General features: G+C 45.4%; 1 protein-coding gene across 4 annotated transcripts in view; it reads left to right on the plus strand.

Annotated features, from left to right (window-relative positions):
- The window catches only part of SGCD (sarcoglycan delta), a 307428-nt gene that overhangs the window by 179064 nt on the left and 114097 nt on the right, over window positions 1–14267 (plus strand). For 3 of the 4 annotated variants that reach the window (XM_030229318.2, XM_030229319.2, XM_018915521.3), the window contains one exon: window positions 4485–4670. In XM_030229318.2, coding sequence (XP_030085178.1) covers window positions 4485–4670 — 186 coding nt within the window. The remainder of the gene's footprint in view (window positions 1–4484; window positions 4671–14267) is intronic. The other variant, XM_018915522.3, reaches the window with a different exon arrangement.

The following is a 14267-nucleotide window of genomic DNA, read 5'->3' on the forward strand; positions in this document are numbered from 1 at the left end:
ATTTTCCAGAGCCTGATCCTTTTTATAGAGACCCAGGTTGTGGTCTGACCCATGTGAATGGCCATAAATCAATTTTGGGTCATGCTGCTGGTGGATTAATGGACCTGGGGGTGTCAAACTTGAGAGACTTTTATGGGGAGAGAGACGGAAAATGTCTTGTTGATAGATGTCTCAAAACACTCTTCTTCATGCCAGATTTTGGTCTCAGTCACACTCCAGAAATGTCTGTTCTTTTGAACCTGGTGGATACTGTGCACTTAAAAGACAGAGAAATTAAAGAGGATGAATCTGCAGAGCATTTTCAGCTAGTGAATACAAGTACAATGCCTTCCAGTGATATGGCAGAGAGCACCTCTGAAGGTTTTTAGGGCTTTTTTTCCCCTCATTTCAGCCCAAAAGAAAAGGTTTTTGTTTCAGAAAACAAAGAGAAAGAGAAGAGGATGTTGGTGATATGGACACAAAGAGAGGGCAGATGTGGGAAATGTAGGTCCAAGACCTGAGGGAATTTGAACCCCTCTCTCATCTCTGGAAATGTGTTCCCATCACCGTGCTTCAGGTCAGCCTGGGGTCAGATGCTGCTGGTTTTTCTGATGAGGCTGTTACACCTCAGTTATAGGCAGGCAGGCTGGGAGGGGAGATGCTGTGTTGGCTGTGCAAGGCTCAGAGCCATTCCTGCAGCACTGAGCTGATTCCATGAGCTCCAGGACACTTCCAGCAGCAAATGTCAAGAGAGCCCATAAGACAGAAGCTGCCTTCTCAGCTTGCATCCTCTTGCAGCTTGAAATAGTTCTGTTATTAAACATACATCCTTCAAGTGCTGATCAAAGAAACCCCCATGGCAGAGCAACATTATTGATTCCTTATGTAATACCTCACCCTGCTCATGGCCCTCCCTGAGCCTACAAAGGCAGCGTGGCCAGGAATGTTACAGTGCCAGTGTTTATGTGGGAAAGGTGCTAATTCATCCCTGTGCATGTAAAACACTTTTCTGCCTGAGGAATTGGTAATGTGGGTTGCACACCCTGAGTGAGGAACTTGCTGCCAAGAAGGTGGAAGGAGGGAGGGAGGCATGGAGCAAAGATTTGCTCTGACTGGTGAGGTCTGGTGTGAATTTTGGGAGCTCAGAGCCAGTTCTGCTTTCTGGTGCCTTTCAGCTGAGCCTGGTTTAGCTCTGCTGAAGGAAGGTGCTGAGGCTTTGCAGAAGCACTCTGTGAGCAGATCAGCGGGCAGGGTGACAGGGCTCTTCCAGTGGTCTTAAAAAAACCAATACATCTTGCTTGTCATGGGCCATATCTCTAAGGTATGCTAAAGCAAAAGGATGAATAGCTTTTCTAAGTGGACTGGATTTTGTCTCAGGCCCCGTTTGCAATGTTGGTGCACATAAGAACTCAGTGTACGGCTTTTGTGCACAAACTTACTGCAGAACCAAGAGCCCCTTGGTGAAATTCCCACGTTCCAGCCTATATTTTTGTAGTCATAGTCATGTTGTTTGTAGCTAAATTACAAAGATTTGGCTGCTGCATTTTTCTTCTGTTGTAGGTGGGATTGTTCATGCAGTGGTGGTGATCCAGTGCTGTGCACATGTGTCTTTAAGCCCTTTCACTTTAAAGTTTGACCTTTGGAAGGCATGCTTCTTTTCCAATTTCTGTATTTGTTTCAGTATTATCTTTTCTCCACTGTTACAGAATTAAGTGGTGGTTCCTAATATTTTCCTGAAGAAGAAATGAAAAATCCTATTAAGCAGCAGCAGCCTTTCCTCTTAGTTCAGTAATTGAAAGGAGGGAGGTGTCAGCAGCAAGTGCAGCCACTGGATATTCTTTCAAAGCAGTACTTTTGGTCTGATGCCTTAATTCTTTTCAATGTTTGAGTCAGGAAAAGTTGCCAAAATTTAAATTGTGACTAGCATACTTCTCCCTCCCACACAGTACAGATTATTGATAGTGGATATAGCTGGTTCCATGGGTAGTAGCCTTGCAGACTTTCTTATCCAGCTCATTTGTTTAACACACCTCAGCACTCTCTGTCCATCATCCTGTCTTCTCTCCCTGAAGAACTACTGACATGAGCAATTTTTTGGTAGTATTTACAGTTTGGGGGGGAACACTAGCTAGAAACTAGATATTGTTTAAGTGTGGCTGTGTGAGAGTTTGTATAGAAAGAACATGATATCTACAATTGCCATGCTATTTTCTTGTAATGACTTTATACTGTATTGCTAAGTCTTGCTCATCACACATGTTGTAGTGCTTTAGTTGCTCTATCTCTGTTAGGGCAGCTGTGAATTAAATATTTTAACAGAACTAGAGAAATTCTCAAAACCAGGCTACTGTATGGCTGCAAGTTGCTCTTTGTGGTCGTGTTCTGTTGCTATAAATTCTTTTGATGTTTGTAAAGTTTTGCCCCAGCTGGATAAGCTGTTTTCTTCATCCTAGAAACTGCAAGTAAAGAAAAAACAACCAGAGATACAGTGAATAAACAGTTTTGCAATAAAGGGGTATTTTTAGCTGGGTATTTCATATTGTTTCTCCTTGGCCAAACCTCTTCCATGGTTTGAGAGGGTTAGCAATGCAATTTATTCATTTTTCTCCAAGGGAGAGGCCGCATTTAATATGTGCTCTCCAGGATACCCTGTTAAAATATTAGGCAATAAAATCCTTGACTGTACAGTAGTTGCAGTTATAATTTCCCCCAGGTAGAGGAAACTCTGTAATTTATTGCTGTTCCAGTTTGTACGGGTTGGCGTGGTTGTGGCAGTGTAAAAAGATCTGCTTTGTGTTTGTTGGTGTCCCAGCTCCCCTCCCTGAGCAGCATCTCATTCCTAAAACTGCCTCATTCCAGACATGCACATCACACTCCCACAGGGGAACTCACACTGCTCCCTCCTGGGATGTGAATTTTGTAATTCTCTGCATACAAACATCAGTGCCAGCAACCCTGAGGAAGAGACTCGTGGTGTTGAATCCACAGTGCAAGAACCTCTTTGGTGCTTCTTATGTGTCTGGAGTCTAAAATGCAAAACATTCAGCAAACTCTGTGGTACTAGAGATGATCTCCTCAGTCTGTGCATCAAAATAGGCTGAAAATGTAAGAAATGATCCCTGGGGAAGCCTGAGAAAGTGGCTTTCCTTCCTCAACCTGAAAATGGAGGGTGAGAGCAGGAATTCCTCCCTTCCCTTCCCTTCCCTTCCCTTCCCTTCCCTTCCCTTCCCTTCCCTTCCCTTCCCTTCCCTTCCCTTCCCTTCCCTTCCCTTCCCTTCCCTTCCCTTCCCTTCCCTTCCCTTCCCTTCCCTTCCCTTCCCTTCCCTTCCCTTCCTTCCTTCCCTTCCCTTCCCTTCCTTCCCTTCCCTTCCTTCCCTTCCCTCCCTTCCCTTCCCTTCCCTTCCCTTCCCTTCCCTTCCCTTCCCTTCCCTCCTCCCTTCCCTTCCCTTCCCTTCCCTTCCCTTCCCTTCCCTTCCCTTCCCTTCCCTTCCTTCCCTTCCCTTCCCTTCCGTCCCTTCCCTTCCCTTCCCTTCCCTTCCCTTCCTTCCCTTCCCTTCCCTTCCTTCCCTTCCCTTCCCTTCCCTTCCCTTCCCTTCCCTTCCCTTCCCTTCCCTTCCCTTCCCTTCCCTTCCCTTCCCTTCCCTTCCCTTCCCTTCCCTTCCCTTCCCTCCCTTCCCTTCCCTTCCCTTCCCTTCCCTTCCCTTCCCTCCTCCCTTCCCTTCCCTTCCCTTCCCTTCCCTTCCTCCCTTCCCTTCCCTTCCTTCCCTTCCCTTCCCTTCCCTTCCCTCCCTTCCCTTCCCTTCCCTTCCCTTCCCTTCCCTTCCCTTCCCTTCCCTTCCCTTCCCTTCCCTCCCTTCCCTTCCCTTCCCTTCCCTTCCCTTCCCTTCCCTTCCCTTCCCTTCCCTTCCCTTCCCTTCCCTCCCTGTTGGTAGGGATGTGGCAGCTGGAGAACCTTGCTTCAGTTTCACTTTTTTAGGCAAGACTGGTGTGTAGGAAGGGGAAAGGCAAACATTTCCCCTTTGCCTTGTTTGTCTTTGGTTGGAAGGAATGATGTTACTTAGATGATATTTTATTTTTTTTTAACTAAACCTCTGAGAAGTCATATTGCATCTTCCAAACAAACTGCTGAACTCAACTGCTTTTACCAAACACATGCAGAATTTTCCCCTCAGGATCCTTCGAGGCCCTGGAGTGCCTGCCTTGCAAAAGCTGGGGCTGTGAGCAGAGTCCCTCCAGAGTGATTTCCATAGGATCCCTTCAGCCCCAGTGCTTACGTGTATTTATAAGCACACTCACACCATTTAACACATCAGATTCTCTCTTGGTCTGTTACTGCGCACACCAGGCAGAGAAGGAAAAACAACCAAGGTATCCAAAGAGCTGCTGCCCAGCTGGTAAACTCTGAAAAAACCCCAAACCCTCCAAGAGGCAGAGACAGAAGCAGATTTTATCCCTGGCTTTCCTGGCCCAGCATCCACGTGGTTGTCTCTCTGTGGTCGTTGCAGATGCCTCAGGAACAGTACCCGCACCGGAGCACCATGCAGACCTCGGAAGGACCCCAGGTATACAAAGTGGGGATTTATGGCTGGAGGAAGAGGTGCCTCTATTTCTTTGTGCTGCTCCTAATGATTTTAATCCTGGTGAACCTTGCTATGACCATCTGGATTCTGAAGGTTATGAACTTCACAATTGTAAGTAGGGGTTACCCTGGAAGGTCTGGGGAAGATGAGGGAGGGTGCTGGTCTTTCTTCTGAGCATGGCTTCAGATACAGCTTCAAAAATGGGGTGTTTCATTGCCATGGACAGTCCTTTCATAGAGAAGAGCAAATTTACACAATGATCCTTTCTTTCTGCTGGATATTGCCAAGCTGAGGAATCAGCTCAGCACTGCAAGTCATGTTCCTCTTATCTGCTGTATATGTATATATACATGTATTTATGTAAACAATACACACCACCCATCCCCAATTTTCAATTATAAAGTGTTTTAAAATGAATGAAACCAGTTATTTTGAACTTGGATGTGGAATGGGTTTGAGCTTTTCTCTTAGACTTTTTCTGCTTTTCTCTGTGACCAGGAAGACAAGATTCTAGATTTGTTTTTTTTTCCTTTGGGAAAATTCATGGTGATGTAGTTCTGGAAGCATCATGAAATGAAATAAAATAAAATTTACAGGACATCTCCCTGGCTGTGGTACCTAGGTGGAGCATGTCCTTATCTTTGTATTGCTGTGCTTGGTGCCCATCAGTCCTGGAGCAGCTCCCCCTTGCTGCTCAGACTCCCTGGCCAGGGTTAGCTTTCCCCTTCCAGGGCTTGTGAGCCTTCATGTGTGGCAGATCCTCGTTTTTCACTAGATAATTGACCAGGCAGAGTGAAAATGAAGTTATCAGTTGTCTCTTCTTCCAAGTAGCCATTGCCACCTTGTTCAGATGAGATTATTCATTTTAAGATTGTTTGAGTCTTCAGGAGAAACCAAGTCTGAGGCTTTAATCCTGGTTTTACTTCCCAAGGGAGCTGTAAAGCTGCACTTCCCTAGACAATTTTCAAGGACCTTCCCAGCCAGGCTCTGACATGAACAGCATGTTTGAAGTCTTTTTGGCATTTCTTCCTCTGCTTTGGACTTGTGCAGTCCCAAACAGCTGTGGCCAGAATTATGTCATTAATGGGCCATGAGAAGTTGAATAAACAACCTCTGGCTTCCTGTACCCAGCAGATAAAATGCTGTGTCAGGGGAATGTGCAGTGTTCATTTTCTCTAACCAGGTTGCTGTCAAGGTGTGCAGAAGATTGCAGTGCCTGTGTGCATAGGGAGCAGGCAATTATAAAGCTGTAATCCACAAAAAGCTCCTGTGAGCAGGCAAAGAGTGGCCAAAGTGGAGCAATTGATGCTTAACCAGAGCAGTTGTTTAATCTGGTGAAATGGATGCTGTTTTGATACCTCTTTCATGCTGAAGCATGGTCTTTGGATTAATGGAGTTGAGAAATAGATATTTCTGAGGTGGTGGGGGAGTTGATCATTCAGCATACAGGCAGTGCTGTGGGTATCAACCTGAGAACAAAACAAAAGGATTTCAAATGATCACTTTTCAGGATTACAGCTTTATTTCTTTCTAATAACATAACCTCAGTGCCATGCATTTTTGCTAATTGGTGCTGGTCAGTCAGCTCTCTACAGAATGCTTGGGAAGTCAGGTGAGCATCTGTGCTCTTTCTCCATCACTGCCCTCTCATGATGCTCTGCATTTTGCAGGCCAGGTGCTGAAGTGCCACATCCTAGGGATGTGTGCAGAAACCTCCCATTTCCAGCAGCTCTGTCCTCTCTAGGATGCAGACTGGTTTTTAGAGCCATGCACTGATCTTCAGTTTCTTGTCTGATTCTTTTTCCTTACTTGCCCTTGGATTACTGGGGATTATTCCAGGGTAAAGTGTATTTGTGTATGGCTTAGTTAATTCATATCTACTAATGCTAGTGGATGATGAACAGCATTTGGTGATAAAAACACAGGTGGTGCTACTGAGTCCTGCAGTGGGAGCAGCTTTATGGTTGTAGGCATGGCCACACTAGTCAGGGTGAGTGTTTCTGGCACAGCCAGTTGGAAATAAATACAAGAACTGGGCATGTTAAATGTGAGTCTTGCCCCAGAATGCACCCATTCATCTCCTGATCTCCTGCTGCTCCTGCAGCCTCGCCAGCTGCTTTGGATCCTGCTCTGCAATCCCTCCTGCACCATTCCCTGAGGCTGAGAAAACCACTTGGCTAAGTGAGTTTTTACAGGCAGACTTTTATCTCTAAATAACAAACAGGAAAATTATCAAATGAGCAGATGCAAATATGGAAAAATCTTTCATTTGTTCCTGCTCTGCTAAGAGGAGCTGAGAGTCCTTCTGGGGCAGAGGAGTGATCTGAGTAGTCAGTAAGCAATAGCTGCTGCTTAACAGGTCTGAGTTACCCCAGTGCTTGCAGAGCAGAAAGGAGAGGAAGGTTTGTGTTTCTGTAATATTTCTAGCATCTTCCTACCCCTGAGCTCTCCTTCCAGAACCTGAGTCTGTTCAACTCCACAGAACAGTCCTGGTGCTTACCAGAATTTAATGATGCTCATTATAGCCAATAAGTGCTCACAGTATTTTAATGAGCACAGCAAACCTGCTCAGGAAAACTCAGGGGTGTTTTAAATGCTGATAGTGGGGAGTGGAGAGTGGAGAAGGGGAAAGGAGATGAAGCAAGATAATCTCAGGATAAAAAAACACCTCCTCATGCTTTCTGTAGCAGTATCCACTCCACTTCTTGTCCAGCCCTGACCTCCCTTTCTCTGCCCTCTGCCTGCCCTCCTGGCTTGTGCTCCTGGAGACAAGTCCTGTGAAATCAAGCCATAAACTTCCAATCAGTGGCTGTTAACAAGCAAGCATCACTAATTAATTCTAGGTTTTGCTTTTATTTTAATGTTCAAGGGTTAAACAAACATATAGGTGGCTGCTGCCTCTTACACAGGGCTGTCAAAGCAGTGTCACACCTGTGTGGGAACAGTTGGTCACTGTCTGCTCTGTCCTCTGGCACAGTCATTCATTTCTCATGTACTTTTTGATACTCTATTTATTTTAAATGCCTTTATCCAGCACAGGTTGTATAAAATACAGGCCTAGAGGGGACCTCAAATGTCACCTGCCTGTCCCATGGCCAGGTCCATTTGCTGTGCTCATTTCCATCAATGCTGAGCTGCTCTGGGGCTGCAGCAAGCTCTGGGCAGGCTGCTGCCTCTAAACCTTGCTTGGATCTTTAAGGCAAACCATGGAATGAATCTGGACCAAAGCCACCAATTTGGTTGAAACCCAGATGTACCCTGAGGGTGGCCTAACCTAATGGAGGTAGAAACCACCATCCAGCACTCAGCTTTCCTGTGATACTTAGATACAGAGTGCCTGCCTCATTCAGATCTTGGGCAAGGCTGGATTAGGTCTGTGGTTTGCACATACTGGGCTTGGGAAGTGCTGTTACTGCCTGTGGGCTGTGTGAGACTGAACCACTCAGTCTGCAGGTCCCACACAGCCACAGCTGCATCCTGCAGTCACACAAGTGTGGCAGAGGGCTCACCTGCAGCTGTGAAAACCTGCAGCTGTGGTGGGCTCAGCCTCCAGCTGTGGTGATCGTAATGTCCAGCTGTGCTGGTCTAAACCTCCAGCTGTGGCAGTCTAAACCTCCAGCTGTGATCTGAACCTCCAGCTGTGCTGGTCTAAACCTCCAGCTGTGGCAGCCTAAACCTCCAGCTGTGGCAGTCTAAACCTCCAGCTGTGATCTGAACCTCCAGCTGTGCTGGTCTAAACCTCCAGCTGTGGCAGCCTAAACCTCCAGCTGTGCCAGGCTCAGCCTTGAGCTGCACAGAGCTTGGCTGAGGTGGCACAGCCCCTGCATGGGTTTGTAGGTGCCAACTTGATTATAAAGCTGGAAGGAGAGCTCTTAACAACCTCCTCTTTCTGGTCCACCTGCACTAGCAGCCCCCAATGCAGCTCTGGCAGCAGCACTGCCCATGACTGTGCACATTAGCACATGGATATTTGATGCTGCACACCAATGATGTGCTGGGGATCTCTAGTTCACCTGTTACTAGTGGGCTTAAAGCATTTTTTAAAAATCATCCTGTTCTATTAGTTTCTGAATATTACAAGAAAAGATGTGCTTACATAAACACAGGAAACCAATATCCTTATTTTAAGCAGTCCAAAGCTGGAAAGCTCTGATAATGGGCAGTGGCAGTGCTCTGACCTCTTTCCACAAGGGTAGCACACAATGCCTGGTATTTTAAATGGTGTTAGGAGTCTGAAGCACTATCCATTAGTACCCCTTTATAGCCTGTTAGGCAGCAGGCAGAGCTTTAAACAGGAGAGATGAGGACTGTGTCCTGTTGTGGCTGCATTTAAATGTCACACACCCACCTACTTGTCTGCCCATCAAACCCTATAGGAGCTTTTGCTTTTCCTTTGCTCTTCCTCGTGTTTCTATCCACAGCTCCTGTTGCTTGTTAGGGATTGCATTTTTTTGGGGCAGGAGCTGTTTGCATATGTAGTCTTACATACTGGCAGGCTCTAAACTGTAATAAATAGAAAATAATAATATTTTTCCCCAGTCAGCCTGCAAGGCTTGAAATTCCTGGAGAGCTGTCTTCTAAGAATCATCCAAAGTAAAGGCTTCAGATTAGTTTTGTAAATAAAACATTGTGCAACTTGATATTGAGGAGCCAAATTTTGCATGTTCCTCCAGACTAGGAGAGCACCATCCCTGGAGATGTTTACAGATGTGCAGCTGTGCTAGTCTGGGACAGGGTTTAGGGTGCACTTGGCAGTACTGGCTTAGACTGGTTGGACTCAGTGATCTCAGAGGTCTTTTCTCACCTAAACAATTCTGTGCCTGCATGTGTTGCTTCCAGGCTGTGCAGGCTGCTTGTGCCACCTGTGTGTGCAGCTCCAGGGGGATGCAGAGTGGAATGGGCAGGCAGTGACCCCCTCCTTCCACCTTCCATGGGGCACAGAGAGGGGAATCTTCCCCTCCTGGCCCACTCAGGCTCAGCCTGGGGCTCCCTGACCACAGCCCTGCCACCTCTGGGTTCTCCTTCCATACCCACACGAGGTTTGCACCTTTTAGCATGAAGTTCAGCCATATTTTATTATTTTAATTGAACAGGAACAAATTACTTCAACTGTTCAGTTTTTTCTCCATTTTTTGCCTCAGGCTGCATTCATAGCTGAAGGGGGCTGGTCTAGCAACATTGAATGAAATGTTGGCAATTTAGGGAGACAAAATGCTGCTGTGGATGGCACAAATGCTAAATATCATTATTATCTTGCTTCTTTATTAAAAGTTGCTAGGAAAAATGAGCTTTTAAAATTTGGTTATGAACAGTTATTTCCAATACAATTACTCCCTCTTGTGTGTAAACTACCTGCCACATTTCAATTACAGGAAAACAGTGGGGTAATAACACAGCAGTAAAGATGGATTAGAGTTAGGAAAGCTCATTGCCCTAGCTGGCAGGATTCTTCTATTAATGATTTAAAGGAATAGACTTTGTTCTAATTTTATTTTTTTTTAAATCAGAGATTGGCTCAGAAGAAAATTACTGTTCTGTTTATGTTCCCTTTTCATGATTTCTCTGGGGTCTCTTAGGTGCAATGGTAAGGCCAACATGGGAAGGAACTCTGATCAGCTTTTCAGCTTCTGCTGGTGCAGCTGTAATCAGTCAGCTACAATTGGCTGGAGTTAGAATTAATATTACTATATCCTTATTAAGGAAAGAGTGAAGTTCTTTTCTCTCCCTCTCCCCCTTGCACACACACACATTCCAGAATTGTGCACTTTCCCATCCTAATTCATGTTGCTCTTTCTGTAGAAGAAGTAATTGTTCTGAGACTGCATACACGACCCAAGAGCTTTGTGTATTTCCCTCCTTTCCTCATTCACATGGACTGCATCTTCTGATATAAAGATGTTAATCTTGCAGTGGCCTGACAACACCAGCAGTGCTGTGAGTGATTGTACTATTAAGTGAAGAAGTTCCTATGGGTGAAAACTTTCCTGGCTGGAATTTAGCAGGAATCTTGGCACTGACATCAGTGGATGAAGCTCTTCACTGTAATGCTTTTTATTTGCAGTTTTCTTTTCAGCAACTTCTAATTTCTTTCCTCTAGGTTGAGTATAAAGTGTGCTATGCTTTTCTTTAACTCTTTTTTAGACAATTTCATTCCTGGAAGGTTTCTGTTTCTGCATGAAAAGCAACTGGGATTACTTATCTTTTTTAAAGATACATATTGGTTTTTTTTTGCCTTCACTCATTTGGAGTTTAGAATAAAATAATCAGTTTAAATAGGATATTTTCTGAAGCTATTCTAAGTTTGACCCCTTCGTTGCTGCATCCTCCAGGGCATCAAGGATTTGGTAGTGGTGACTTGTTGAGTGCATCAGTTTCTTCTAGTGTTACACCTTTGAAACATTGGTCTCTCACAATATTTCATTTTTATTATCCTAATAACCACATTTTCTCAGCCAGTACAAGCACATAAGTCTTTCTTCATCCTTGTTACCGAAAAATGATGAAAGGTCCCCATATTTTTACCTCTCTGTCTCTACTCCCTGCTGAACCATTGAGTTTTGAGAGGCCTGCCATGGCATTGGATATGCTGACAGATTATGCTGGGGGAGCCAAAGGAATAGTGAAATATTAAGTGTTCTGCTCGTGCCACTAAGCCAAGCTGCACGTGCTGCACTGCAATCACTTAGGTAACTCCTTGGGTTTTGTCTTTGACAATGGCTCAAGGCAGTCTGTGGTATACAGAGTGTTAGGATGGCACATGGCCCTTTCCCCTCAAATATTTCGTGTTGGATTTCACAAGGAACTGAGGTTTATGTGACCGTGCTTCTGTCTTGATGGACAGGATTCCAGCTCTCAGTTCTCAGATGTTTCTGAGCCACTGTTCATTCTGAAGTCATCTGAACAGAGCTCTGCATCCAGGAGAAAGAAATACCTCAAACATATTTAGTTACTGCATTTTTCAGAGGCAGAACAAAGAAGTTTTATTTATTGGTATCTCTACTGTGAAAGAAGCTGCTGCATAAATTCTGTACCTAACAATTGCCAGGAGTGAAAGATGTTATAAATGTCTCAATAGCAGAGAAATGTTTTATTGGTGCTGTTTTCCTACTGGACACCAGAGAATTTAGCCCTGACATGCAGGTACTCCAGGACACATCCCTTGGTTATTAGTACTTCTCATTTGGAGGGAGCTCAGCAATGCCCATCTCCTCACACCTGCAGCTCAGTGCACGTGTGCAGGCAAACCATCACCTGCCAGACTTGCTGTGTGGGCCCTGCTGAGACTCAATAACTGCTCTTGTGTACACCCACAGCAGGAAAATACCTGATTGCATTAAAAATACATGATGGCTTTGTTAGATGTCTCCAAGAACAGAGGGATACAAATAGATGGGGAAGGGAGGAGAGTGGCAGGGATTTGGGAGGTTTGCAATGGGAGCTTGATAGTTTGGTTTTTGGAATAACCCTTCATTTCCAGGCATTTCTGTCTGCTGGTGCCCCAGGTCCCTGCTGTGATGGGGGGAGCACAATGGGAAGGGTTAAGAGCCCAGGAGGAGCTGCTCAGTGTGAGGTGGAACAGCAAGGAGGGCATGGGTGGGCTGTGCAGGGGGTGAGTCATAAACTCTTGATCCCAGATCCTCCCTCCTGCCACCTCCCTCCAGAGGAGATTGTTCTCAGCTTCTTTCATCTGAAGAAATAAGATATTTCATATTAGCATTCATCTCAGTGCCAACAAAAGATCTTCAGACTAGCAGTTCTGAAGCAGAGGGAGATTTGTCTCTTAGAGAACATGTAAAAGGTATTATTATAAATGTGCAAAAGAACAAAAACAAGCTCGCTGCTAAAATGTCGATAATCAGTGAGTCCTCTGAACAGCTTCCAACCTGATCCTTCCCCATATTCTCACAGTGCAGGAGCAGCAATGATTTAATTTGGGAATCCACACAGAAGTGACGTGCCATGCTGAGCCACAGAGTCAGTTTGCTGCTGCTGCTTCTCTTGTTCCTTGAGCTCTTTTTTTCCTTTCTAAGCTCCCCAACATCCCTCCTGAACTCTCTGCACAGCAGACAGCAATGGCCTTCCAGGCTTTCTAAACTCGTTCCAGTGCTGGAACAAGAATACAATTCCTCTGAAGCACCTGTTCTGCATGGCTGCCTTCAGGCTGAGGTGCTGCTTGCAGTAGCCTCCATGCCTCCTTCCTCTTGTGCTGGAACTGCAAAGCCATCAGCTTTTCAGAAAAGCTTTCTTGGCATTCTGAGCCCCTGCTGTTGGAGCATAACCATGGGAAGGGAAGGGAGGTGGCTTTCTCTTAGAACTGTTAATGGCTGAGGAAAGTCTGAAATACTGAGGAGCAGAAATCTTCCTGTGCTCTGTGTGGAGCTGGGTCCTGCCTGCTCAGTGGGATGAGCTCGTGTTTGGCTAAACAAAAAGTAAAAGAGAAGTGTCCTATTCTTCCCACAGTTTGCATTTACTTTATTTACCCTCTGCAAGTGTCTTCTGCTGTGATGGCTGAGGGGTTTGAGGCCAGGACTGCAGCCCTGTGCTGTGCAGGGTCTGTCTGTCCCCTCCTGAAGGGGGGAAATATTGTCCCTGTCTTAGCTCTTCTCCACTCCCATGCCTCATTTGATAGAAGCATTCAAAATACATGCTGCCATCTCCTGTGCCTGTTCTTCCAGAGCTCTGCAGTGGAGATGAGCTTGAATATATCACTTGAATTCATCATAGCTTGAGTTTTAGTTCTGGCCATTTCCACTTCAATTGCATCTTCCCTGAACCCGTCCTGCCTCCGCTGCCACGGCCAACAGCAAGATGGACTGAGGTAATTATTTGTATTTTGGCTGTTTCTGAGGGACTGCACTCCAGTGCACTTGCATGGAGGACACTGAAATGATGTGGTTGCAGCCAGACTTAGAGAAGAAGAATAGATTCACACAGGTAATTCAGCCTTAACCTCTTGAGTTCTCATTACTTTGTGTCCACCCAGTGCTGCTGCCCACCTCTTTCCTTTCCAAATGAGATCCAGTAGCTAAAAGAGAAATTATGGCAATTTTCTATATGAAATTTGTGATTATTTGCATTTAATTAAAGGCTTCTCTTGGGAAAATGAAGGGCAGCTTAACCTCAGAGAAACCTCTACATCTCCAGTAATTGCTTCTAATTGAAGTGCTTTGAGTTTCCATCCCACCACAAGAGAAGGAAAAAAAAATAAAAAACCTCAAACCTGAAAAGTTCACTCCCGCACATAGGGTCCCTGAAAATTATTTTATCCTTGTGCAATTAAGGTGACTGAGGGTCCTCAGAAATGATTCTCCAGTGTGGGCTAACCAGCTAAAATTAAAGTTTCATTACTGCACAGGCTGGTTTGTGGTGTGGTGATGAGAAATCCAAGGCACAGCCCATATTCCTGAGCTGCTGTGCTGGCAGACACAGATGCAGGGGTGCAGGTGCACATCCTTTGCCAAAGTACTCCTGATGGTTTCTGCTTTTGTACAGGTTTTTTTGAGTTCCAATAGTGTTTTACTTATTACTGGCTAAAGCTTTCTGGTTCAGTGTGTCCTGTGAAACACAGGAGAGGGGTTTTCTCAGATGGAGGTGTGCAGAGCTAATCAGCAGGAGAGCTTTTGGGGCTGGGAACATCTTGGACATTTCCCTGTATCTCCACCCTACAGCAGGGGTGGCATTCTATAAACCACCCATCCCTGGCACAGG

Source organism: Serinus canaria, chromosome 13 (genome assembly GCF_022539315.1).
Source record: "Serinus canaria isolate serCan28SL12 chromosome 13, serCan2020, whole genome shotgun sequence".
Lineage (NCBI taxonomy): Eukaryota > Metazoa > Chordata > Aves > Passeriformes > Fringillidae > Serinus > Serinus canaria.